Raw genomic sequence first — 27,976 nt, 5'->3', positions numbered from 1 at the left:
GCTTGAAATTATCACACAATAGAATATGCAGCAGTTTCGCATATTGCACAGTTTATAATAAGCACTTCAGAAATACTTATTTTATACTTCTGTTATATGTTGATTTACCAGTTTGTTACCTTTTCTTTCTCTTTAAATACATATGCTTATGTATAACTTAAGGTTGTATATGAAAATAATTTTCTTTTAAAAATGTTGAATTTCATGCTTAATTGAACAGTTACTAAAACATATATGGGGATTAGGGGCTGCAGTTAGAGGAAGGAAATTATAGCTATACTCACATAATTTGGCTTATAGCAATGAGACATTCAATTCTTTAAACGCTAGTTATTTTAAAAGATTTTAAATAAGTTACTCTTTAAGTACTAACTTTTTGTTAGTGATATGTCTTTTTCATAAATTAGTATAAAATCCAGCAGAGGAGCTAAAGTTAAAACAGGAAAACACCATTTTTTCATTTTTAGTATCAGAGTTGTGATGATTTATGATATAAATTTTTTTTTGAGTACTCCCTCTCTTACAAGTTACTTTGTCACAGGATTTTGATGCTGTGGTTAAGTATAAGTACCATTCAACAACATATTGAAGAAGACAGAAGACTTGAGCTACTAAGTCATGGTTTTAACCAGTGTCTTTTTCTTTGAGCTAGAAATTCTAATGCAAAGAATTATTTTCGAAGGATAGTTGTGAGATTTCTTTTTTTCCTCATCATGTATTATATCCACTCTTGGAATTTTCAAGAGGTGTGGAAAACTTTTAGAAAGAGGTTGAGTTTTAATTAAATTGTGTACCCAATTACTTGTCAGGTCAGCATTGTGGTGATACATATAAAAATGTCAGTGCCCACATCCTATGCCTAAGATTGCAATGAAGAAAACAAAGGTGGTATTAAAGTTTTTGTTATTGTTTTATTTCCTTTCAGCATTGGTTTACTGAATTACCACCTGTGTTAACATTTGAATTGTCAAGATTTGAATTTAATCAGGCATTGGGAAGACCAGAAAAAATTCACAACAAATTAGAATTTCCCCAAGTGTTGTATTTGGACAGGTATGGTTTGATATACTGCATGACTTAGTTTGAAACAGTTTAGTAAGTGATAAAATGTTGTATAGAGGAAAATTCTAATTTTCTTAGAATTAATTTTTACTTTTGTATAATATACCTAAAGCCATTTGTCAAGGTAAATGTCATTTTGTATTAGAAAAGTATAGTTGTTGGGAATAATGTTATAAGGAAATTTAAAGATGATTAATTTTGTAGTCTTAAAATTCAGAATTTAAAAAAATACCATTTTATATTATCTACCTTATATCTTACACAATTTTGAATGAATTGATGCTTCGTGGTGATGTCTATACTTAATATTTTATCTATCTTTCTGTCTTCCTGTCTTTCTTTCTTTTCTTTTTTTCTGTTTGTCTGTCTTTCTGTCTTTCCTTTTTTTGTTGTTCTTTTTTGTTGAGACAGAGTCTTGCTCTGTCACCCAGGCTGGAGTGCAGTGATGCGATCTGGGCTCACTGCAACCATCATCTCCTGGGTTCAAGTGATTCTCCTGTCTCAGCGTCCCGAGTAACTGGGAGTACAGGCACCTGCCATCAAGCCTAGCTAATTGTTGTATTTTAGTAGAGACTTGATTTCACCATGTTGGCCAGGCTGGTCTTGAACTCCTGACCTCAGGTGATCCTCCCGCGTTGGCCTCCCAAAGTGCTAGGCCGGGCATACTGGCATCTGGCCATATTGCATCTACTTTCATGATATTCAGAAATGCTAATGATTGCCTTTTTCTGATAGATACATGCACAGAAACAGAGAAATAACGAGAATTAAGAGGGAAGAGATCAAGAGACTGAAAGATTACCTCACAGTATTACAACAAAGGCTTGAAAGGTATTTTAACTTTTATGAAATTAGGAGATAATTATCAGAAACCATGTATTTGGTGACTAGATTATTCATTTCAAATTTGCTTTGAATGATTTATAATTTTAGGAGTAGTTAATATTGTGTGAATAGTTTTGAGTTTTGCTTGAAACTAAAAATCTGTAGTTGACTTTAATTATTCTAGTGGTTAAAATTAAATAGTTCATTGTCAACAGGTAAGGTTCCTACTGCTGAAAATTGATATAAAGTTAAATGAATATAGTTTTGACCTTTCTTTTTGCATGAAACTAAAGATTACTCTGGAGATTTTCATTATAATGAATGGTACCTGAGTTTTTCTCCTTAAAACTGGATACAAACTCAGCTGCCTACCAGGCCTTCTCAGCAGCTTCATAGAGGAGGAAATTGTGTCAGGTATAAAATGGTATGTGCTGGAAGTCTAGAGAGCAATCTGTGTGTACAGGGAATGAATGCCATTCCAATACCAATGGATGGTGCCATGTGTGTGTGGCCTCACTGTTGTTTATTGATTTGGATCATTTCTAAAAGAAGTCAGAATCTAGACTGAGAAATGTTCTATAGGCAAGACAGAAATCTAAAGGCTGAAATGTCACTTAAGTCATTTCAGTTTGCAAACCCCAATCTACTCTGTATTCCCGTATTTTAGGAATTTTCAAATTAGTAGTCTAAAACTTCTTATATCAAATAATATATCGTATTTTAGTGATTTTTATTCTTAAAATGTACGAATAATCATATTGAAAAATGATTAGTGGTAAAAGATAGGAGGATAGTACTTGTCACTGTCTTGATCATGAGACCAGATGCCAGATCTCAAACTAAAAACAGTCGCAGAAGATGTCAGTTTTCATCCTATTGAGTTACAATTTAGAACAGCATTTACAAATTATAACAGTATATGCTCACATTCAGTCCCAATCAGCCTTGGTTTCCTGTCTTTGGAGAACATTTAATATGTTTTTCTTAAATGTATATTCAGTTTTACCATCTTCATTTTAAAGCTAATGAATGTTATTGCTGAGGAAGTTTTATTGAAGTATCATATCATGTTTTATAATAATAATAAAAACCCAAATATGCTGTATATAGAAATAAAAGCATTGTACATTTTATGATTAACAGATACTTAAGCTATGGTTCGGGTCCCAAACGATTCCCCTTGGTAGATGTTCTTCAGTATGCATTGGAATTTGCCTCAAGTAAACCTGTTTGCACTTCTCCTGTTGACGATATTGATGCTAGTTCCCCACCTAGTGGTTCCATACCATCACAGACATTACCAAGGTAAAAAGTAATCTCGATGCAAGAGACAGTTGTTACCTTTATTACATAATAATGTAACTACTGCCTCTAAAGATGGTTTTTGTGAAATGTATGCTTTGATTTACTTTAGTGAACTCTTAAGAGTAGAATCACTTAGAAGATTGTGTGTCCTCTGGGAGTTTTTTTTGTTATTTCAGTGGATTTTATGGTCATGGATTAAATTTTTAATCACATTTTTTTCAGTTCAGAATTATACTTTAGCATGTTTTGGTATGTACATATATAAAATTCAGCATTTTATGATCCATAAAAATAGCACTGTCAAATTTGAATTTGTTTCTGTAATGTAAGCTGATAAGCCAGGGAAAATAATATAATCATGCATAAGATTTTGTTGTTTTTTAAAAATAAATGTGATTAAGCCGTTTTTACTCTAAAGCTACAACTTCATCTTATGATAATTTAGTTCTTATGTATTAAAAATCTCATTTGGATATTAGATCAATCCACATATTTCTTTGTTAAGATTTTTCCTTTTAGATTATAAGCCAATTTAATACTGTGGGTTTGGCACTATCTTAGTTGAGAGCTTCAGCTTGAAAGGTTAATAACAAATACTCTGTGCTTTAATACAGCACAACAGAACAACAGGGAGCCCCATCTTCAGAACTGCCAAGCACGTCGCCTTCATCAGTTGCTGCCGTTTCATCGAGATCAGTGATACACAAACCATTTACTCAGTCCCGGATACCTCCAGATTTGCCCATGCATCCGGCACCAAGGCACATAACGGAGGAAGAACTTTCTGTGCTGGAAAGTTGTTTACATCGCTGGAGGACAGAAATAGAAAATGACACCAGAGGTAAGAAGTGTCTCATAGCATGGTTACTGTCACCTCAGATGGATATGTATAATGTTAATATTGAGAAGGGAAATCATGTCTGGGTTTTATATTTAAAGATTACAGTCATTTTTCTTTTCCAGAAAGGGTTTTATGTAAGATAAACTAGTCTGGCTCCCCAGTTTTATAATCTCAGTATCAGGTTCACAAGGACCAAAAGATTTTCCCTGGATTGCTTAGCTGATTAATGACACAGCAGATGGCCTGATTTTCTAGTTTACTGCTCTAAATTTATATCAAACTGGTATTCACAGTTACTCCATTGGAGAAATGTCATACAACATCAATGTTTGTACGTATCAATTGGGTACTAAATCTAAGTTTGCACAGGGAGTTCCAGTGATAAAAAAATTTTCTTTAGGCTTAACAATTAGAAATGTGAATTTTAATTTTTAATAGCTCTAACAGATTTCTAAATATCTATGATCCCATTATAGTCTGTAACAGAGCAGCAAAATAAGAAAAATAAGGACAGTGCTCTGTGTGGGGTATGTGCGCTTGTGTGCCTGTGTGTGTGTGTGTCAAGTTGCCATCTGTCCTTTCTTGGAAGGAACTCTCTTTTATTCTTTTGTATTCTGTTTTTTCTTTTTTTCAGAATAAGTTATTCTGAACTTTTCTCTTTCCTACTTTGCTGCTGTTTTAGTGTACTTTAAAAAAATGGATTATGGTAGATATTATTACACTTTTTTCTTTAAATGTGAAAATATAATTCCCTGTTATTCCCCAATTTTATGCTAATTTATTGGTTTATGAAAAAAATGAACTACTTATGTGACATGGTTGGAATTATATTGAACAATATTGATTGTTGGATATTATTTGACCAACTTAACTCTTTATAGACAATATTTGAAAAAGAACGGCCCTAATTTAGTAAGAAATACATAAGATATGATGGTGACTAATAGCATTAGTAGCTGTCAAGATTTTCGTTAGTATTTTTCATATAAGAAGGAATTTTTGAAAATATTTGAACGTATTAACAAACATGTTGATGAAGCACTATATTAGGTGTTGGGTAATTTTGTACTCCTCATGGCAGGTTGTTTCTAAAAGATTACATTCAGAGGCGTGGAAGCTAGGAAGCTTTTGACACCTAGGTCGTGGCACTGAGGGAGGGAAGAAGTGAATGTACTTAAAATACTCTTTGGAGACAACTGACAGATGTGGGTCATTGGCTAGAGGTGAGAGAGGGAGGAATCAAATGAATCTCTTAGTTCATAATGGTATGAATAACCAAATAGAATGTATTTTGGAAAAAAGGTAAACCAGTGGGCAAAGAGGTTCCCCACTCAGGGGAGGAAAGAGAAATATGATGAGTTCTCTTTTGTCCGTTTTAAGTTTGAGAGCTTTTTTGAGACACAGTCTCCCTCTGTCACCAGGCTGGAGTGCAGTGGCACGAACTCGGCTCACTGCAGCCTCTGCCTCCTGGGTTCAAGCGATTCTCCTGCCTCAGCCTCCCGAGTAGCTAGGACTACAGTCATGTGCCACCACACCCAACTAATTTTTGTATTTTTAGTAGAGAGAGGGTTTCACCGTGTTGGCTAGGGTGGTCTTGATCTCTTGACCTTGTGATTCTCCCACCTCAGCCTCCCAAAGTGCTGGGATTACAGGCATGAGCCACCATGCCCAGCTGATAAAGTTTTTATATGTAATACTATGGATCAGGAAAGAAGGTTTTCCTCAGGATATTTTTTTTCTTTTTCATCCCTATTGATGTTAGCAGTTAGCAGTATTTTGTAAACTATTGTGTAATATTCCAAGACACAGATATAATTAATTTAATTCCCATATTGATATTTACTAAATAGTGCTGGTCTTCGATATACATATTTATACACTTATGTAAGTAAGATATATTCTTTTTTAAAAACTTTTATTTTGTGTTCAGGGGTACATGTGCAGGTTTGTTATAAAGGTAAATTACACATCTTGGAGGTTTGGTGTAAGATTATTTCATCATGCAGGTAATAAGCATAGTACCTAACAGGTAGTTTTCCATCTTCACCCTCCTCCCACCCTCCACCCTAATGTAAGCCCCAAGGTCTATTGTTTCCTTATGTCCAACATTTCTGGTTCAGAGTGTGTATATTTTCACTTTCGACAACCGTTTTAAAATTGTCCCTCCAAAACATTAAACCAGTTTGCCTTCCCGCTGTGTGAGAGAGCCTGTCTCCCAGTATCCTCCCTAGCCCTGCACACTTTTTAGTAGTTTTTTGTAGTTGAGAAAATGGTATTTTAGTGTTTTGATTTGCATTCCCTTAGCTTTGAGTGAAGTTGGACATTTATATTTTTCTGTAAATTTCTTTTTTTTTTTTTTTTTTTTTTGAGACGGAGTCTCGCTCTGTCGCCCAGGCTGGAGTGCAGTGGCGCGATCTCGGCTCACTGCAAGCTCCACCTCCCGGGTTCACGCCATTCTTCCGCCTCAGCCTCCGAGTAGCTGGGACTACAGGCGTCCGCCACCACGCCCGGCTAGTTTTTTTTTTGTATTTTTAGTAGAGACGGGGTTTCACCATGTTAGCCAGCATGGTCTCGATCTCCTGACCTCGTGATCCACCCGCCTCGGCCTCCCAAAGTGCTGGGATTACAGGCTTGAGCCACCGGGCCCGGACTTCTGTAAATTTCTTGTTTGTGACATTTGCCCATTTTAAAAATATTGAGCCATTTGTCTTTTTCTTATTGCTTAATGGAAAGTTTAATGTATTATAGATATTAACCCTTTGCCTATAATATCATATCTGCTGCAGATATTATTTTCCCAATTTTTCATTTGATTTTCTGTATGTTGGTTTTGTTTTGTTTTTATAATGTAGATTTTTTAGGCAGGGAGGATCTTACCTTTTCCTATGAGGTTACTGGTTTTCTGACAGACTTAGGTCTTTCCCCACTCTAAAGTTAGCTTATTTTTTTTAATAGTTTTTCAAGGTTTCTTCCTGATTGGTTCAGCAGCTTCACAATATGATGTGGTTTCAATGTAACCATTTCCTTATTGACAGATACTTAGTTTATTTCATTTTTAAAAATTATTGTGGACAATATGACTGTGAACATCCCTATCTGAACAATTTTGTAGGATTATTTTCTACTAGAAGTAGAAATAATTGTCATGGGAGTGCCATAATTTTATTTTCACTGGGATTATAGTCAATTTTTATTCAGTTATGTGTGTGTACAAGATATGTGGTGAACATCTTTTACTTTGTTCTTAAGTTTACTTGTGTTATAGCAATATGTAAGGAAGCTTAGCTTTCATTTTCATTGAAACTCTCCTTTATAGAGTTGAACAAAATTCACTTTTATTGGCTCTCCACATTTTCTGGATAAATCATATTTGTGTTGTTTTTTAACTATGCATTTTTACTGTGTCTTTTATTAAGAATAACTATAATTCAGCCGGGCGCAGTATCTCACGCCTGTAATCCCAGGACTTTGGGAGGCTGAGGCGGCTGGATCACGAGGTCAGGAGATTGAGACCATCCCGGCGAACACGGTGAAACCCCGTCTCTACTAAAAATACAAAAAATGAGCCGGGTGTGGTGGCAGGTGCCTGTAGTCCCATCTACTCGGGAGGCTGAGGCAAGAGAATGGCATGAACCTGGGAGTTGGAGATTGCAGTTAACCGAGATCGAGTCACTGCATTCCAGCCTGTGCGACAGAGCAAGACTCTGTCTCAAAAAAAAAAAAAAAGAATAATTATTATTCATTTTCTACAGATTTCAAATAGTAATGTTTTTTAAGAGAAGTTTTAGGAAATTGTTCCTATTTCTCTAATGTGTTTGTTAGAAAGCCATTAGTCCTTATCTTATAAGTAGAAGCACACTTGATGTTCATCATTAAATGACACCTTATATCCTTAGATTTGCAGGAAAGCATATCCAGAATCCATCGAACAATTGAACTAATGTACTCTGACAAATCTATGATACAAGTAAGTGAAATTTTGAGCTAGTAATCATTGTCAAAATTATTTACATATATTTTAATTTATCTTTACATTATGTTAATCTAATTTTTCTTTACATGTTTTGATTTAAAATATTAGTAAATCAAAATTTTGTAATTTGGTAAATCAAAATTATTGTAAAATAATAAGGGTGTGCAATATGTACAATGTGACAGTTCATCTGAATGGGGGAAATTTTGTAACAAATTTATAACAAAATTCATGACAAGTTTTCCCCATTCAGTTGTGTTTTCACACTGTATGTGTTGTGTACCCTTATTATTTTACAGTAAAATCTACCAAAATTTTTCAAAAGGCTATAGCATCTTTAAAAAGTCTTATGGAAGGAAATCTATGGTTGTTAAAGGATTTTAAGATTTGGGAAGAAACCTTAGGACTCCGTTACATTTTAACTTCTGGTGTATATCATCTATTTTGTTAACCGTCAATTTAGAATTCTGAAGATTTGGACACATTTACTATATATAAAACTGCCCACTCTAAGCTTTTTATTCAAAAGAAACAATTAGGCCAAGGAGTACATACACAATAAATACATTTTTAGTTTTTCAAAAATCATCTTTTTAATCTGCATACCTGTCAACTTTACATATCTTTAGCTTATTCAGATTTTGTCTTTTTAAAGTTTTATAGTTTTAAAGTTTAGTTTTTTTCAAAATTTTAATCCCAGCCAGTTCTCTCTCATTTAAAAAAAAAAAAAAGAAAAAGAAATGCTCTTTTGGTTTCCTCCAAGCAGGTTGTTTGTGGGTCTCATGGAATGTGGTATAGTAGACTACATAATTGCAGTTTAACTCTTCTTTTTTTCACATTTAGGTTCCTTACCGATTACATGCCGTTTTAGTTCATGAAGGCCAAGCTAATGCTGGGCACTACTGGGCATATATTTTTGATCATCGTGAAAGCAGATGGATGAAGTACAATGATATTGCTGTGACAAAATCATCATGGGAAGAGCTAGTGAGGGACTCTTTTGGTGGTTATAGAAATGCCAGTGCATACTGTTTAATGTACATAAATGATAAGGCACAGTTCTTAATACAAGGTAAGAGTATATAGGGTGGTATATATTTTTTCAGTAGTCATAAAAGTGACTCTGGTGTGTGGTGTGATTAGTTAAGTGTAATTCAGGCGATGATGGATGTGATTAGGAAATGCTACTGGGTTTTGACAAGACTGAATTGAAAAGTAACGTCAGCAGAGCTAAGAATTGGTATATATTTTGTATTCCAAGTCAACTATTAAATGTAAATACAACCTTTTTTGTCCTTGCTAAAAACGCTTTAGTGACTGTTCCACAAATTGACTCATATTTAAAATTTAATTCCTTAGCCTAACATATATGGCCTCTGTTCTTGGCCTCTGATTATCTCCCCACCTTCATTGATCACCAGTGTTCGTTTTGAATTTATATACTTTACTGAACTTCTTGCTGTATCTGCTCATATCAAACCATTTCACACATTTATGTCTGCATGTTCTTACATGTTTTATTTTTTGCTAGTAATTCTTTTGCCTAATTCTTGTGCATCTGTCAAGATTCAGTTCAGGTGTCATTTCCCCTGCAAACTTGATCTGCCAGAAAGTATCTCTCCTTCTGCTCTCCTAGCATCTGTCTCCTGGGCATTTACTGTTGCGTATTGGAATTGTGTGATGACTTGCCGTGCACATTTCTCTCTCCTCTGCTCAAAGCCAGAGACCGTGTCATTCTATGTCTCAAGTTTTGTGTTTCTGATATTCTGATATATGCTTTGCATATAGAAAACAATAAAAGGTTTATTGATACTGATAAAAATAATCTTTTTATATTTAGTCATTCAGCAGAATCAGCTAGGCAGTCTACTTATGACTGAAAAAATGAAGTTATTTTTCTGTGTGTATAGTAGAAGTTGAGTAATTCTTCTAAATACTCTAGTTTTAAGATCTTGCTATGTCAACTAATTTTCATGATTGCATATTTAAGTCTACTTAACTTCTTCATATGACAAGCAATTTTTGTTTTATTTTGAGCTAATAAGGTTAACATGGTTATGAGTTGGTTACATTTTGTGAAAAGTTTTACTTTGTAAGTAATCAAACATCTGGTATTTTCCAGTAATGGCAAGAGTAGTACTACATCACTCTTAGAGTAGCAGAGAAAAAAAAATGGCCAGGCACGGTGGCTCACGCCTGTAATCCCAGCACTTTGGGAGGCCGAGGCGGGCGGATCATGAGGTCAGGAACTCGAGACCATCCTGGCTAACACGGTGAAACCCCACCTCTACTAAAAATACAAAAATTTAGCTGGGCGTGGGGCGGGTGCCTGTAGTCCCAGCTACTCGGGAGGCTGAGGCAGGAGAATCGTTTGAACCCAGGAGGCGGAGCTTGCAGTGAGCCAAGATTGTGTCACTGCACTCCAGCCTGAGTGACAGAGAGAGACTCCATCTCAAAAAAACAAAACACTTGGCTTTGTGTTTTCTCTCATTTCTACTCTTAAGATAAAAAAAAAAAAAATGAGACCATTACCTATGATGGATTATCAAACATTTTTATCATTGTTTTTCTGAGCATTTGTTTGAATTTTAAAGTGTTTTAGGTAATAATTATTTGCTAAACAGTAGTAATTCTTTAGTATTGATTGGCTAATTGGTAATAATTCATAGTTTAAATTCTATTTGAAATGCAATCTATTTTGAGTGTTGCATGTTCCCTTTAATTCTTAATTTTATACTAGTTTTTGAAATATTATTTGCAGAGGAGTTTAATAAAGAAACTGGGCAGCCCCTTGTTGGTATAGAAACATTACCCCCGGATTTGAGAGATTTTGTTGAGGAAGACAACCAACGATTTGAAAAAGAACTAGAAGAATGGGATGCACAACTTGCCCAGAAAGCTTTGCAGGAAAAGCTTTTAGCGTCTCAGAAATTGAGAGAGTCAGAGACTTCTGTGACAACAGGTTTGTCCATTTTTATTAAGCTTTGTTTGATTATCAATATTGTTATTGTTATAATGATAAGATATGCTCATTATTAAAAAGGTTTAGCTGTCTTAAAGTATGAGGAAATCAGTAGAAATCATCTCACATTCCATCAGTCAGATTATCACAGTTAACAGTTTAGTTTGCCTTTTTGCCAGACACCACTGTATACAGTTATATGTTTTTCAAGATAAATGAGATGATTCTGTTGACTTTCCCTCTACCTACTCTGCCTATGTTGGGTGGGCTTGAATTTTCTTGGCAAGTAGCCGAGAAAGCTGTGAAATCAACAAGAAACCCAAACCAATTCAATTTGACCAAAATAATACTACTGGTATATTCATATATACTTTGTGCAATCGTAAAATACTACCATTAATAACTGTTTGATGTTTTTCAGAATTGTTAAGATTAAAAGAAAATTGACCAAAACTATTTAGTATATCATAGGTAAAAAATAAGTGTAACCTCTAAACCAAAGATATAAATGCATAAACATATAAATATTTAAAAGCATTATTCTTAAATAAACTATTAGCTGATGAAATCAATAAAATAAGTCAGAGTAAACACTGTATGAGAATTAAGAAAATAGTTTCTAGTAAAATTGAAAATATGTTGTCTTTTGGTTTTCTTAAAAGATTACTCTTATCACTGAGTTGCAAATATGTTTTAGGGCAACATGTTTTCTGGTATGGAAAATGCTATTTCTGGGTACAAATTGAGGAAATGAAAAGCAGATAAATTAAGCCCATATATTTTCCTCAAACTCATTTGTCTCTTTTTATAAATGCTAGTGGATGTTATTGAATAACCTTTTTTCCCCCCAAGATCTGTATGTTTTGTTTTTTAAGGAAGCAGTTCCAGCTTTTGTTGGTTTAACTTCATCTTTTACAGACAGAGATTTCCTTGCAGCATTACCTGGTTGGGTTTCAGCATTATCGTTTGAACTTTAGAAGGAATTATTACTTAAGTAGAAGATTATTTTACAGTGCTACAATGTAGTATTGTGATTGATACAGGCATGCACAAATCTGTCCAGATGACTTATTTTCATGTAGATCAAATAGTTGTCATCGATTTTGATCCAGAGAGGCAGATAATTCAGCAACATTTTTAAAAAGGATAATGGTATTACAGCAACATTTTGATATTCCAGTGGTATGGAGAATACCACTATTATAGTGGCTGGTGAACTCTACCATTAGGTAGGACTCCACTTTTCCCCCTATATGTACAAGGCTACCATGTAGAGCAGGTGAAGCTATGTGGGTCCACAACAATGTAGTTTTTAGTACACATCAAGAGGTATCTAAGCTCAAATCACAGTGTAGTAACTATATTATAGTTCCTTTCATTTTTAAAACATTTCTGTCCCTTTGTGATTTCATGCTTTGCATTCTGTATGTATTCTTTCCAAATCACTCCTCAGAACCTGCCCCAAGATGGAGCTACTGTGTTACTGTTCCCTTAACGTTTACTTATTCCATTCACATGTGACTATTCTTATTATTAGTGGGAGGAAGGGGCTGCATAATGTAGTATAAGCACTTGTTGTACCTAAGCTCCCTGATACGGGTGAATCTTCCATTCATTGGTTAAGCTCCAGTTTTATTCTTGGCTCACCTGTATATTCTGATACCAGATATTAAGTTCTAGATATCCTTCTCCCTTCATCTTGTCTGTTTCTCGTAAGTCTCACCAAATTTACAGAGTTAACATATTTTATTTCTGCTTAGTCAAACTAATACATATTCCCAACTAATACTCCTATCTGATAAGGACTAGCCATGCCCCATCCTCATTTTACATTTGTCATCTTTTTTTCTTTCTCTGTAAAAAGACCATGTGTGTATAACTGCATCCATTTTCACGATCAGTACATCTGACCTACACTTTACATGGTGTTTTGTAATTTTTAAAAAATGCAGTACTAGGTATTGGACATATATTTTCATGTCTCTTTTTACCGTGCAAAATAAACTTGAAGAGAATGTTGATGTATTTCTGGGAGGAACCAGAATAAAAGATAAAGAGATGAAAATGGTCAATTCCTATTCCTAGATGACTCTTGTAATTACCTTTCAGCATGGGTTTTTTAGAAAGCAGTGGTAATACTATTTCTGTAGGAAACATTGTATCCTCTATAGACTTGATGGAAATATGCGCTTGGTTTGAGTTAGTAGAAGTAGCACATGCCAAGTCCATAAATTTACAGAGTGAGATTGTTGTTTAAAAGATTGGTTTCTATTACTATTATCTTTGAGATTATATTAAGAAATTTGTTCTCTGTTGCAGGATAGTTTCACATATCAAAACTGAATAAGGCTAATGTTTCATTAGAACTGTTTATTCCCTATTATTAATAGGGAAATTTTATTTTAATGTCCATGCCATCCTCTTCTGATTCTTCTCATAGTTTTCAAAGTAAGTAATTTAATTTGGTATAATACTTCCAGGATCTCAAAGCAAACCTGTATTTTAATCTCTCAGGTGTTCACTAGTATTAGGAGTGACTAGTGGAAATAATAAAAGGAAATCTTGTTTATAAAATTCACCGGAATGATTTTTTTCCTCCTTGCAAAATCTTCTCATTAAAGCTGAAACATAAGACCTAATAAAATTCAGCTTCTACTGATTGATATTCCAAATAAGAGTACTAATTCATATTATATTAATCAAATTAGTATTTGTTCCTCTTCTGCTAAAATGTGATCGAGAAATTCATGCATATCAGTTCTCCAGCACCATTCTTTCCCTACTGAGATAATAAATGATGGGAAAGTATTTTTTGGTTCATTTCATGCTGCTTCCCTAGATCTGCTTACTGCAGAGGCCAACTTACTTGAATACTTTTGTTTAGATTTGTAGCCAACCATTCTTTGCTATGAATGTATGGATCAGAATTACTAGGGGGATTTTTTTCTAAGTATGAACAGCACACCGTACCTAAGACCACGTAAGACATACTGGAATCAGAATCTCTGGAGAAAGGATCTGATACTATCCTATCTTAAAGAGATCTTCAGATAATTCTGAGGTATACTTCTGGTTAAGCAGCATGACCCTAGGCTGTATTTATGAAACAGAAATTATTCTGGAGAGAAGAGCTTTGTCTGAGTTACTATTTTACTTATGTTACTCTTGTCTTATCCAAGAAGTATCTGAAGTCCTTACAATATAGCACACTCAGACTTTTTTAAAAAATAAGGAAACACTAGTGAAGATTGGAATGAAATGTATTGCATAAGGTTTTGTAAATTTGTCTAGAGGCAGCAGGCAGAATTGGCTCCGGGACTTCTTTACAAACACCGTCTGCAAGTTAAAAATAAACTGATGTTCCAGGAGAGTACAGTTGGATCCTGAGAGTAAGACCTGGTGGAATGAACAATATCTTCATTGTTCTTAGGTTCCTTGAAAGCAGGAACTAGGTGATATTCTTTTGTTTTGTTTTGAGAGTTTTGCTTTGTTGCCCAGGCTGAAGTGCACTGGCACGATCTTAGCTCACTGCCTCCCGGGTTCAAGCAATTCTTGTGCCTCAGCCTCCTGAGTAGCTGAGACTAGCGGCATACACCACCACACTGGGCTGATTTTTTTGTATTTTAGTAGAGACAGGGTTTCACCATGTTGACCAGGCTGTGGCCTGAAACTCAAACTCCTGAGCTCAGGCAGTCCTCCACCTTGGCCTCCCAAAGTGCTAGGATTACAGGCGTGAGCCACCACGTCAGGCCTGGTGGTGTTCTTATTTATATCTCCAGCATCTAGTATAATAAATGACATGTGGTAGATGCTCCTTGAAAGTTTTCTATTAATAAATTCATTCCCTATGGAGATTTCCAATCATGAATTTACTAGGGGTGATCCTCAGTTTAGGAGAACACACAATTTTAAAGTAGAGACAAAATAGTCACACAAAAAGGAGGCAGGCCAAATACATGTGGTGAGGACGTAGCTCTTTGTTCTGGATAAATGTATGGTTTGACTGGTTTCTAAACCTCTCTCCCCCACACCCCTTAGATTTTCTTTGGAATGGGGCCCAGGAATCTGAAGTTTCAGAAGTTCCACCAGTGATTCTATGCAGCCACCTAAGCGTGGCTCTTTGTAGGCCCTTACAGGGTATGGTAGACTTTTAAATACATGTCTAGAAATGGATGGATTGTATATCTCTCAAGCAGTCCCCTTTAAATCTTCTTCAATGTGAACATAATAAGTATGACTTATTAGTAAGTCAACAAAATAAAGACTCCTGAAAGATATTAGAGATGTTGGTCTTATTTTTATAGTTAAGAGCAGATCCTTACTCTTTAATAGAAAGCCAATTGGTCATAAAGTTGACCTTCTTAATATACTGAAGACATAACCAGGAAATATGCATAAGTAAAGCACCCCCAAACCCCCTCAATACCCTATTTCAACATGAAGATGGGCAAAAGGAGCAGGCTCAGAGTTACCTCAGAATGTTGAGTTGTCTTCTGTAACAGCTGGAGAAGCATGGCCGGAAAGTCACTCTGTGGAGGCCAGTCATTTGAAAATCCTAGAGAAATACCCGTAGAACAGGTGAGTGATTTGAGAGAGACTTTAGGAATAAGGATATTATTCACTTCCATACAGAACTGGTCATTGATGGTGAAATGAGTGCATTTAATTTTTTGTTTGTTTGTTTCCAGTCTCCCAGGGTTTCAAACCATTGTGGGTTTACCTACCGTGACTACAACACTGCTCATCTAAGTTCCCTGGGAGGTATATACCTAGGGAAAACCCTCAAGAAAATTGTCCTATATGGCATTTAGAGAATTTATAGCTGTAGGCCACTAGTGATGAGGTTTTTAATAAGGTTGGAGGATGAACAACAATTGTATTATATAGTAAAAGCCAAACTTGTTCTGCTGTTGTTCCTAACAAAGAAATAGAAATTACTAAAGTGTATGGTAGGGTATTAGTTTCGTGAGCCTTCCATACAGAGCAACACAATATAACCAGTACATGTTATGTTGAATAGAGAGTAATTCTGTTTGTTTAAAAATATGGGTATGTAGGTAAAGTCTGGAAAGAATGTATCAGAATTATTAATAGTGCTTATCTCTGAGTAATGCAAAGAGTTTTTAATTTTCCACATTTTTCTTGTTTGTTCTAGTAAACATTTTTATTCTTTGGTTTGATAAAATGAAGACAAAACCTCTTTTTTGTCTTCTTTGATAATTTTTTTATACGAACTTTATTTTATAATCTGATTCCCTTATAATTCTTCCGAGACCACTTCCCTGTGAGTAGCCTGTGTTTCATCTACACCAGATTACTCCTCATTTTTCTTGCATGTAGGAAATTTTCCTGTCATTGTGGCATGTTCATGAAGTATCCTTTATCTTAAAAATGTTCTTTTATCGTCATTGTTCATGAATTTTTGCATATTCTTTAAGATCTTCCTCATATCCCAGAGTCTTTGTGAATTTCTCTGAGAGCACTTCTGTAGCAGCTGTTATCTTTTTCCTCTTAATTCCAACCTTTTCTTACTACCAAATGTATTATGTTCTTCTCTATTGTACTTACATTTTGGCTTGCCTTCCAATGTAGAGTCTCATGTATAGCAGGGATTTTATGAATCTTTGATCAGACCTTACAGTGTGCTGTTCCTTCTGCCTGGAATCTTTTCTATTCTTTTCTCCAAGATAATCCTCTACAAATTCTTCAAAACCCACCTAAGTTAGCACCTCTTCTGGAAAGTGTTTCTTAACAGGCAGCATTATCTCAAGTATGTGTATTGGGTCCACAGTGCTTTTATAAAACCTTGTGCGTAACTTTTATTGCATTTAGCACATTGTATTATAATAGAATGTATATTTATCAGATTTCACTGAGAGTTCCTTAAAATTAGTGATGTAATCTTTTTTGTTTTTTACATTTGTAATACCTAATATAGTACTGAAAATGGCAGAGGTTCAATAAACATGTTGGGAATGCAATTTGAATTTTTTGTTTCTAATCTCCCAGGGTGTCAAACTATTGTAGGTTCAACTACCATGACAACAAAACCACTTGCGTAAGTTCCCTGGGAGGTGTATATATAGGGCAAACACTAGAGAAAATTGTTCTGTATGACGTTTAGCCGGAAGCATTCAGTGTTACTCATAAAGTTTTTGCACTCAAACTCCTTTATGGAAGGAAACCGTGGCCCTGGTAACCTAAGGTGGATTTGACTTGTGTTGACCAGATAAAATTACTCTTGGCCCTAAGAACCAATTTTACAAAGATTCTAGGTTTCAGTGGGTCATTAGACCAATGTTAGACCAATTGGATTTATTGCTTTAAGTTCACATCCAGTTATTAACCGTTGACGTTATCTACTGTGGTGAAGAGAGGAAGAGTGCCAAACACAAGGAAAAATTTTATCAACAAGGAGTTTCTCTCCCAGCCCTAAAGCAGCTGGCATGAGCCACCTGTCATGAATTCTTCCAGAAGCAGAAGTATTGCTAAGCTGATGGTAGCCAAAGGTTTTCTTTATCGATTACTCACGGGCATTGAAAGGCTATTCCAGTTCAAAATCAGGAAATGATTTAATGAGGACATTAAACTTCTTTTAACTTCTCTCCTTCCTTTTTGTACACATTATAGGCATCCTTACCTCTGGTTTTCCTTATCACATAGTTTTACCTCCATGATCTTAGTTAACTCATGTCAAAAACTTGGTATGTTCATGTGCAGTCTCCACACCTTTGTGTCCAAAATATGTTTTGATTCTAGCCAATTTTGTGTCCCTCTGTTGCTCTCTCTGTTAATCAGAAGGCACATTTCTTTCTTTTTCATGTTGCTCTACTGCCTTCTATTACCTTCACTGATCTCTAGTTTTACTTTCCTCTCTAATTCATTCTTCACAGTATCCCCAGAATAATTTTTTAAAAACTTGTGTTGCCATTATGTTTAAAAAATACTTCCAATTGCCTGATCTAAAGTCTGTTAGTGCTTTTGTCCCTACCTGCATCATCTCTTGCCATTTCTCCACTCTCGTACTGTAGTCCAGTCATATTATTATCTTTTTTGAATCTAGTCCATGCTCACTGCATGGACTCTTCATTCTTCCACGTGGCAAAACAACCCATTCATTATTCAGCTTAATAGGTCACTTTAGGTCACAATCCAGATTGCTCATATCTCTTCACCGCCATTGTAGCCCTAGAAAGTGTTATAATATTGTCAAAATTTATATGTATGATTATTTGGTTAGTGGTGTTCTCCACAGATGACTGTCAGCTTCATGGAGACAGAGACTGGCTGCTTTGTCAGAGACTCACTGAGATAAACCCTTCTGGTCATGTAAGGATTTGGGGCTTGTCTAGTCTAGGGAACACCCAGTGGACATTCATTGTACATTGTTGGATATATGAGTCTGGAACTCAAAAGATGGGTAGGAGGCATCATGAATTTTTATCGGCACCAGTTTGCTTTTCCTCTGACAACACTCAGCTACTGGGGGCAAGTGCAGAAAAGATGGAAGGTTAGGTTCATTCAGGGTTAGGATTTTGCCAGGAAGTATGAAGGAGGACGCTGTGGCAGAGAAAAACAGCTCCTGTGCATTCTACGGAAAGTCAGCCCAGGATTGCTGTTCAAACCAAATTCTTTTGGTAAAATGCTGGCAATTTTTCCAAAATGGACTTTTGGTATTTCTCATAGCAGAAAAATCGACTGTGAATTCCTTACCATAAACTATAATGACAGCTTTCTTTCATAATTATTGGAGTACTCTTAGTTCTGGGTTTTTGTTTTTGTTTTTTAATGAATTCTGGGAAGAAGTGCTATACGTGGAAGGATATATTTTACTTTGAATGGAAGACTAAGATTGGTTCTTACATAATTTCAGATATAGAAATAAATAAAACATTTATCTTAGTATAGACTCTGTGGTTTATATTAGATATACAATTGATTCTTTTCTCATGAAGCACAAGCAGCAGGAGACCCAGAATATCTAGAGCAGCCATCAAGAAGTGATTTCTCAAAGCACTTGAAAGAAGAAACTATTCGAATAATTACCAAGGCATCACATGAGCATGAAGATAAAAGTCCTGAAACAGTTTTGCAGTCGGTAAGAACTTTTCTTTTGGCTCTCTGAACATAGCCATGGTCACGACATTTCCCCCAGTATAGTGGAGAGGGACCTGTCTGGGAGTCAGGAGAGACAGGGCCCAGTAATGGCTCTGCCATGGGCATGATCAGTGACCATGGGCAAGTCATCTAATGCCCAGGCTGTGATTTCCTCAGCTTTAATTGTAAAGACACTTTTCTCTTCAGTTTCTGTCTTTCTACTATAGAATTCTAATGAATCATAATCATAGATTAAATTGACCATTTGATTTGGAACTTAAAAAGAGAAGTGTAAAGTATAGCAGTATTTCTCCTGTCTCTCACCCATTCCTCCATCTGTAATCTGATTACATTGGAATAGTTGGGAATTTAAGATGTAATTATCATGATTTCATGAAATGTGTTTAACAATAAAACTACTAGATGCTGTAGGTTACAGTATTATTAGAAGGATAAGTATGATGTTGCAAAACTGTTTATGAATATTTCAGGAACGTCCTGTGCAAAAACGTCATTAGCCTACTCTATGGTAGTTTTCAGATGCATCTTTTCATAACAGTAAATTGAGCATGTTGGTGTTATACTATGTTATCAGTGCATATGACATTCTCAGAGGAGCTATTTCAAAAATTTGTTACTACTAAATCTTTCACTTCCTGTAGTCATTTATCTTTTGTTAGTGAGCATAAGCAGCTCTAATGCAGATTTTATAGTAGCTCCTTTTAATATTTGAAGATTCCCCTTGACAACTAAAAAGAGTACGACATACCATAATTTTATAGCACATAATTTTCTGCTTAGTAAGTGAATTCAATGCCAGCAATAACCTGCTAATTGCAATGAGGCCTTAAATGTATAATAAGACTTCCTTTAGCCAGAATGTTCAAGAGGTATGTTACTCTGTTGATTTTGTTTTCATGAACTAAATAACAATAAAAATTATTTTTTGTTTGAACAATTTTGAAAATGTATTAATATATCATCTTATTAAAAATGTATTAATTTAAATAATTATTTGATGATTCCAAATTTTGCAAATGCCTTAGAAGCTTTAAATGAATTTGATATGAACATCACTAACTCTAAAGCTTTTCCTGGAAAATGCTTTGTTTAGTAGATCTGGGATGTCTGCTTCTTGGGTAATGGTAAGAGGAAAACCTAGGGAAGGAGGAAAAACAGTAGTAGGTACAAGGGGAAATAGTTTTGTCTGATAAAAACTGCATTTGCAAGGCCTCTGCTAATTAGAACTTTTATTTGTTAAAGCCTAAATTATGATTAATAAGTGTCACTTTTTAAGCTGGTATTAGAAAACCAAAAGCATTACTTAGCTTAATGTAGAATCCTGATTTTAAGTTTGGAAAATCATACGGAATTTAAATTTGCAGAAGTCACCTAAATTTTGATTGCTCAGCTTAGCATAATATGGATCTCGTCTTATAAGGTAGCAACCTACTGCCTCATCTTTACTTCAGAAAGGAGGATGACAGGGGGACTGTATGATCGACAAATATGCTATTTGTCTATTCATTTAATTGTTTTCTGGAGTGGCATCCACAGTTAGCCCCGTCGTGTATGTAAATCCTGAAGCAAGTCTAAGAATTCATTAACTGTGGCTTGATTTTACAGTCAGTTGCTTAGCATCATGGTAACTACTTCATAGGGGGTTTTTTCATTTAAACTTAGCATACACTAGAAGCTAAATTGCGCAGGTGAAAAGTATCTTCAGACTGGGATTAAACATTTCTGGATTTTGGAATATTAGTTTTATTTATTATGAATGCAACCTTGAATAAATTGCTTAATTTCTCCAGATAGACCTCAGTTTTCTTTTCCATAAAATGAAGGTAATTGTGGGATTAGTCAAGAGCATTATTTGTAAGTGCTTGGCATGGCATGTAGTGGGCACTGAGTAACTGTTGGTTTCCTTCTGTTACTTCAGTCCTAACCACTTTTCAAATATGCAATATATTAAAATCAACCTTAGTATAAGAAAAATTTCCTGGAAAGCATAGAATCATGGAAATTAGAGAAAGTCTTCAAATGTTTAGGTACCCTGCTTTTTAGAAAAATGTCTTTACTTTTAAATGGAATACTTCAGGATATTTTCAAAATAGAGAAAAGTAGACCCTGAGAAAAAGTCATGCATAGTCCCGCTCACTACTCAAAGTTAATTATTGTAAATATGTTGGTATTTTTTTCACTCTTATTTTAATATGTAGATTTGGAATTTATTTTTATAGTTGAGTTGCATACAAAATTTTGTCTTGCTTTTTTTTAATCACTTACCCTTTATAACCATTTCCCCATGTTATAAACTCAGTAAAAACATTTAGTGACTATTATTCCATTGAATAATTAACATCTTGTTCATGTATCTCCTCCCCCATTGCATATTTGTTTCTATTTTTACATTATAAATAGGCTGCTAGAAATGAAAACTTTTTCATATTTCAGGTTATTTCCTTAGAATAGATTTTCCATGGTTGAATTACTAGGTTAAAAGATAAAGGCACATTAACGTGGCCATGGACTTATATAGCTTTTTTGCCATCCTTCTTATGAGACCACTTTTTAAAAAGTCATATAATTAATGAATTTCAGGCAATTCATAAAAATCTTTGTATTTTAATTATTTTTGCAACATACTAACTGAGAAACTTATTTTTAACTCTTTTCAAGTTTAGCCTTTGTTAATGTATTCATATAAGACCTGAAAATAATAGAAAAAGATAAATAAACATGTATTTTACTTTAGTGAGCCCTTAAATTCTTTACATGAAAAATTTTTATAGTACTTTGGGATATCTAGATTTGATGAATGATACTACAGGATTATTATATGTGGCAAAGTTTCTTCCCCTTTTCAGCTTTTACCCATGTATTTAATCAGCATTTTGCTGTTGAAACTCTTCAATAGTAACTGAAAAGGTTTATAAAACATTTATATTCCCTAAGTGCAATATTTTTCCCCCAAAGGGAATCTGTTTTGTAACGATTAATAGTCTAAGTAATAACCATTTGCCTTAAATTTATATTTTCTTTTCCTAAGATAGAATTGTTTTGGATTGGTTTGCTAATGAGAAATCATCACCACAAACTCCAAACAGATTTCTGAATCTACCTGTTTATATTTTGCTCTTGTGTACAGAGACCTACTACAGTTCTTCTCTTATATGCTAGAAAGATTAAAAATCCTTAATTAAATGTCATGGACCAAGCACATCTCTGTAGAATGTGTGTAACAGTAGTATTAGGTTAAAATTATTCAAATATAAGCAATTTAAAGTAGCACAACAAAATAGTATAATGACTCATAATAGCTGTCATTTTAGAGAACAGCTGTTACCAGGTGTTGGCTGCATATTATCTCTCATGATCATGATACCTGTTTAGGCTGATCATTTCCCATTGAAAAGTTGTCGATTTTGATAAATTAAGGAGACACATATATGTGTGTATATATATTTTAAGACAGGGTCTTACTCTGTAACCCAGGCTGGAGTGCAGTGGTGCAGTCTCAGCTCACTGCAACCTGCGCCTCCCAGGTTCAAGCAATTCTCGTGCCTCAGCTTCCCAAGTAGCTGGGATTACAAGCATATGCCACCATGCCTGGCTAATCTTTGTATATTTAGTAGCAACAGATTTCGCCGTGTTGGCTAGGCTGGTCTCCAACTACTGACCTACAGTGATTCGCCCATCTTGGCTTCCCAAACTGCTGGGATTATAGGTATAAGCTACCACGCCATGCCAAAAATAGCGTTTATTTTAAAAGGGGCAGTACCAGTTGCAGCTATTGGTTTTGTTTTATTGTTCAATTAAACTCTTTTTCTATATATGCTTCCAGGAAGCCAGAAAATGTTCACATTACTAAAATTTACCTATATTTCTAACGGAAATAAAACCTTTTTAATTGCTCTTATGAAAATGTTTTTTGTAATATCAAAACAAAAGTTTATCTTTGGTTATGAAAACTTATGCAATTCAGTTACTTAAGTTGCTTTCAAGCACCTTCAGTACTTTTGGCTTTTTTAATAGGTAAATAGTGGATATGCTAGTTATAAATATGTTGAATAAGATAATATAAGTATGTAAAAATCTGTATGTTATTTTGAATGAATCCTATTAGTGTCATAACGTTCTGAATGAAATTTTCTGAATTTTACACTGACTTCTGTATTAGTGTAGATTACTGAAATGCATAGAATTTGTTAACAATAAAAAGAAAAAAAAGGAATAAATCTGATTGAGTTGTTTAAAATGGGTATCAGCTTCCAACAGCTTTTTCTTATTTTCAGGAAGTGTTTGTTGAACACTTAAGATATAAATATACTGTAGTCTCATAGGCCGTATGTAATTAGTTAAAATAGAATATCGGTATTAACTGGATATGCAATTGATTACCAAAAAGAATAGAAGGATAAAATTATAAGGGAAAAAACCCAACAAATTCTGATGAGTTTAGAGGAAGTCATATCTTATTTTGGTTGAGATATCAAGAAAGGTTTTTGGGAGCTATTAGACTTTTTAAAAAATTGTCAGCTATACAGACAATGATAGAAATACAACTCCACTATTTTTTATCTTAAGTACTTAAAAGTTCTAAATACTTTCAGGGAAAAATGTAATGAGTTTGAGGATGTAAAGGGAAAACTGTAGATTTTGTGTTACTACTTGATGAATGCATTTGCTTCTGATGTTCAGTTTTAAGTAGTTTCATTTGATACCTACCAAGTAAATGCAGGTATTTTTAAAAGATTTAAGAGTATGCACTTAAACAGTTTAATAGTGCATGTGCATTGGAACTTTTAAAAATAAGTCATATGGTTATGGGGCAGCTGCTTAGGGATGTGCAGGTTACACAGTTGTGCAAAGATGCCATTGTTCTCCACTGTTCTCTTTTCTAATGTTTATATTAATGATTTCCTTCTGCAGAAACCTGAAAATACTACAAGCCAACCACTTTCTAATCAGCGAGTTGTAGAGGTGGCGATCCCTCATGTAGGGAAATTTATGATTGAATCAAAGGAGGGGGGTTATGATGACGAGGTACATTTTACAGCCCTCTGCACCATTGCTACTTAACTTTTGCTATTTAATAGAAATACTTTGGGCATGCCTGTACCCTCATACTTAATGTCTGTTGCTACATAACATACAGCTTTGCCCCCTCATAGTCCAAAATTACTTTACCAATTATTAACAGAACTTTGAATTACAAATGAAAATTTAAGTAGAAAACGTATGGAATTGTCAAAAGAATTTTCTATTTCTGGAGTTAATTCTTTTATGCAGAAATAGTACCAGTTTACTTTCAGGTTCGCAGATTACAGTAAGATTTGTTTAATTAGTACAAAATTTTTTTGGATTTAAAAATAATTTTTTATATTCCATTCCTGTTTTACTGGAATTACTTATTATAATACTTTGCCCGCTACCTCCTGCCGGAAAATCCCACAGCATGACTGCAGGATGCATAATTGATATTTTTGCTACTACAGCCTCTCCATGTGACTGTGAGTGGAATAACTTATCAGCATTACTGAGTGCCTACTGTTAGTAGGACCTCCATCTTTATTCTTCTCTCTTCACTGTCAATTCTCATTTACTTAGTTTTCCAACAGTATGGAGGCATTTTTGTTTCTCATGATTTAGTTCTTTGGAATCCAGATGAAAATGATCTATTGTCTTATTCTATCAGATTATTTTCTCCCCTTTTCCATTTTTCTCTTGAGACTCTTAATATTACTCTTTTTGAGGAACGGCCACTAAAGCTGTTTTTGAACATGAACACAGAGAAGGCCATAACTACTGGGAAGTGGGGGAGGGGGTGTGAGTTGGTAAAACGCTTGTTGGATTCTAGTTTTTATGGGTTTAGATAAGAATTGCATTTATATTAGTTTTTTTCACGTAACTTTTTTTCTGACTTACTCCAGTGTTACATTCGTGCCAGAGTTAATCACCAAAGTCAGCAGTGTCATAAAGACATATTACTGTACCAGTGTAGGAAATCACAGGCATAACGAGGATAAACAGATCTGTGAGATAAACTGGCCAGAGAGTATTCTCAAGCAGATGTTAGATATATTGCAATTCTCAGTGTATAATCCAAAGTAAATACAATGAGTAATAGGTTCAGTGAATCAGAGGTAATGGATGCAGTCTCTTGATCGCTATAAGATAGCTTCACAGGGCCTTGAGTAATTTCACTTTGCAGTTATTTTAAAATGTAAACAGCTAAAAATAATCTATTATGAAAACAAAAAAAATAATGCTTAAGTATTTAGTACTTAATGACTCTACATTGTTCCAGTTAACTATTTTATAAACATGCTAGCTCTTGAAAATTATGGAACCTGGCATGTTTTTAATAAACCTATCAATTTATTGATCAAGCAGTTAAGTACTTGTTTTAGGATGTGCCTTCTTTCGTTTAAAAAAGTTGAATTGTGATTAATCATTTAACACTATCTTCTGTGCAAGTGCTTATGCTATTGACAGAGTTGTGTCTTTTGTCATTGTTTTTTAAAATTTATTGCAGTGACAGTTTAACAGTGCATGTGCATTGGAACTTTTAAAAATGAGTTGTTGTGGATACAGGGCTGCTGCTCAGGGATGTGCAGGTTGTACAGTCTGCAAGAATGACTAGACAAGGGGCAGAAGTGGGAAGCAAATTGAGTTCATGCTGAGCTCTCTGAGGCTTGAGGAAGAGGTACCTTTTTTAATTGATAAAAAAGGATGTTGCTTTTTCTAAATAGTTCACTCAGAGGCTAGCACATTTTTAAATTTGTTTGTCTAGAACCAGGTGCCTTTTTCAAATTCTCCAATTCAGAGAGGATGCCTTTTTGCAATTTGCACAAAGGCACCGTGTGAGCCAGCTGTGCCCTGTATGGATGATCTTAAAAGGTGCTTACATGTGTGTTGGATTAAATTTGGTCTTAAAAATGCAACATTTGATTTATAAACATGGAAAACAAAGGAGTTTCAGCTTGCATGTAAATACATTATTTTAGTTTAAAAACTTTTTTTTAATGTTAACTATCTTCTGTGGCAGATCATGATGACACCGAACATGCAAGGTATTATCATGGCGATAGGTAAATCCAGGAGTGTATATGACAGGTGTGGCCCTGAAGCAGGGTTCTTTAAGGTACAATGAACATTTTCCTTTTCGTTTCTTTTCTTTTTCAAAATTAAACTTCTTAAAATATTTTATTTCTTTGAATTCACTTTGGTTTTCTGTATAATTTCTCTTTTCCTATCTTAGCTATGGCCACCAGATGTCCTAGGGTTTTCTTTTATGTATTCATTAACCTAATACTGATTCTTTTTCTCTTAATCCAGGTAATTCAAGAAAAAAAATCTTTTTATTTGAGTCACTCTAATAGTGTCCTTTTGATTTGTCAGCAGAAATTTGAATTGTATTTTTTATTTGAAGGGAATGAGGACATTGATGAACAATAATAAGAACTGAGTAAATTGCCTCTGGTAATAGTTCATTTTATCTTCATTGTTCATTTTATTAGTCAATATCATAATATTCTTTAATTTTATTACCATTAGGTACTAAATTGCTTTTTGTGTTTATAAAATGATTTAATTATATTATTTTTATGTTTCCCCATAATTAATTTTTGATAACCTAGTCAGTTCAAGACATGCGAGAACATCAAGCTGCACACTAGTCTATGATTTACCCACATCTTTTTCTCTCTAATATCAGAGCTTTACAATGTTTTGATGACAATTTTTTTGCTTTTACAGATTTGAAAGATGAAAATACCATGTATATTTTGTCATTTTATTTATGTTGACCAAAAATCTTCACTTTTTTTTTTTCCACTCTTTTCAAACCCTTCTTAGTGGTTTTAAAAAGCAGGGTTTTTTTGAGGTACAATTTGCTACAAGTAAACTATGCATTTCTTTTTGATATTAAAAATTAAAATTTTTCATTTTCTGTATTTTGGCATCATCCAACTTGGTCTTTCAAAAACTGGTTCTTTTTTCACTGTTTCAGTATACAGTGCAAAACAAAAGCCTTGTACACAGTAGTAGACATATCAATAAGCATTTTTGGATTTGTTAGGATTAAGGTAACTAACTCTCCTGATATGCCCAGGACTGAGGGATTTCCTGGACTATAGGATTTAAAGTGCTAAACTGGGAAAGTTCTAAGCAAACTGGTCCCAGGACAAGTTGATCAGCCTATTATTTCCCATAAGAAAGGTTGAAAATCCACTTCTAAAAAAAGAAAGAAAAATACATTTTTTATAGTTTCCTGTTTTAATACATTTTTTATAGTTTCCTGTTTTCTTAGTGGCTTCTTAATTTTTACAATTAGAAATTCATTCTTATGCCCAGATAGTATACATTTTCTTTTCTTAAAAAAACACTAAATACATGTCCTCTAAAGTTTTTATTTATTGTGGAAAAGTTATTTATGATTTACAGTGCCATTGTCATTTCTGACTAGGTTGGGTCTTTTTATGTTGAATTGGAAATCTCATTTTTATTAAATTAATATCTGCATATAAAGAATCACCTAACTGTATATATTACAACAGTTACTAAGCCCCCAGTGGATAATGACTTTCAGTTATTTAATCTGTTTGACATTAATTCATATCTTTAAATAGAATGCTTGGGTTTTTTATTCACAGTTACACATTACCTGTTGAATTTGCTTCTATGGAATATGAATAATGAGCTCTCCTTCTTTTCCTGCTTCACATACATACACTGAGAGACACAGTTCCCATCCCCCATACACACACACACGTGTAAAATCTTTTAATTTTGATTATATCAGAATTCTGCATTTGTTGTATTACTATATATGCTATATATGGTTAAACTGTATTATAAATATTACTACTTCCCATTTTTCCCTCAACTTTCGTTTTCCTTAAACTTA

At 34.3% G+C, this 27,976-nt stretch overlaps 1 protein-coding gene across 5 annotated transcripts in view; it reads left to right on the top strand.

The window, feature by feature from the left end:
• USP25 (ubiquitin specific peptidase 25) overlaps window positions 1-27,976 on the top strand; it is a 143,918-nt gene that overhangs the window by 89,531 nt on the left and 26,411 nt on the right. For 3 of the 5 annotated variants that reach the window (XM_025380109.1, XM_025380107.1, XM_025380108.1), the window contains exons 11-18: window positions 926-1,053; window positions 1,798-1,893; window positions 3,031-3,192; window positions 3,807-4,033; window positions 7,930-8,000; window positions 8,850-9,078; window positions 10,768-10,968; window positions 18,924-19,066. In XM_025380109.1, the coding sequence (XP_025235894.1) occupies window positions 1,802-1,893; window positions 3,031-3,192; window positions 3,807-4,033; window positions 7,930-8,000; window positions 8,850-9,078; window positions 10,768-10,968; window positions 18,924-19,066 (1,125 nt within the window). In that variant the 5' untranslated portion in view covers window positions 926-1,053; window positions 1,798-1,801. Of the gene's footprint in view, window positions 1-925; window positions 1,054-1,797; window positions 1,894-3,030; window positions 3,193-3,806; window positions 4,034-7,929; window positions 8,001-8,849; window positions 9,079-10,767; window positions 10,969-18,923; window positions 19,067-23,997; window positions 24,112-26,116; window positions 26,213-27,976 lie in introns of all 5 variants that reach the window. The other 2 variants (XM_025380105.1, XM_025380106.1) reach the window with 2 other exon arrangements.

This window comes from Theropithecus gelada, chromosome 3 (assembly GCF_003255815.1).
Source record: "Theropithecus gelada isolate Dixy chromosome 3, Tgel_1.0, whole genome shotgun sequence".
NCBI classification, from domain to species: Eukaryota; Metazoa; Chordata; class Mammalia; order Primates; family Cercopithecidae; genus Theropithecus; species Theropithecus gelada.
Note: the sequence above shows the minus strand (reverse complement) of the source record. Positions and strands in the feature narration are given on the sequence as shown.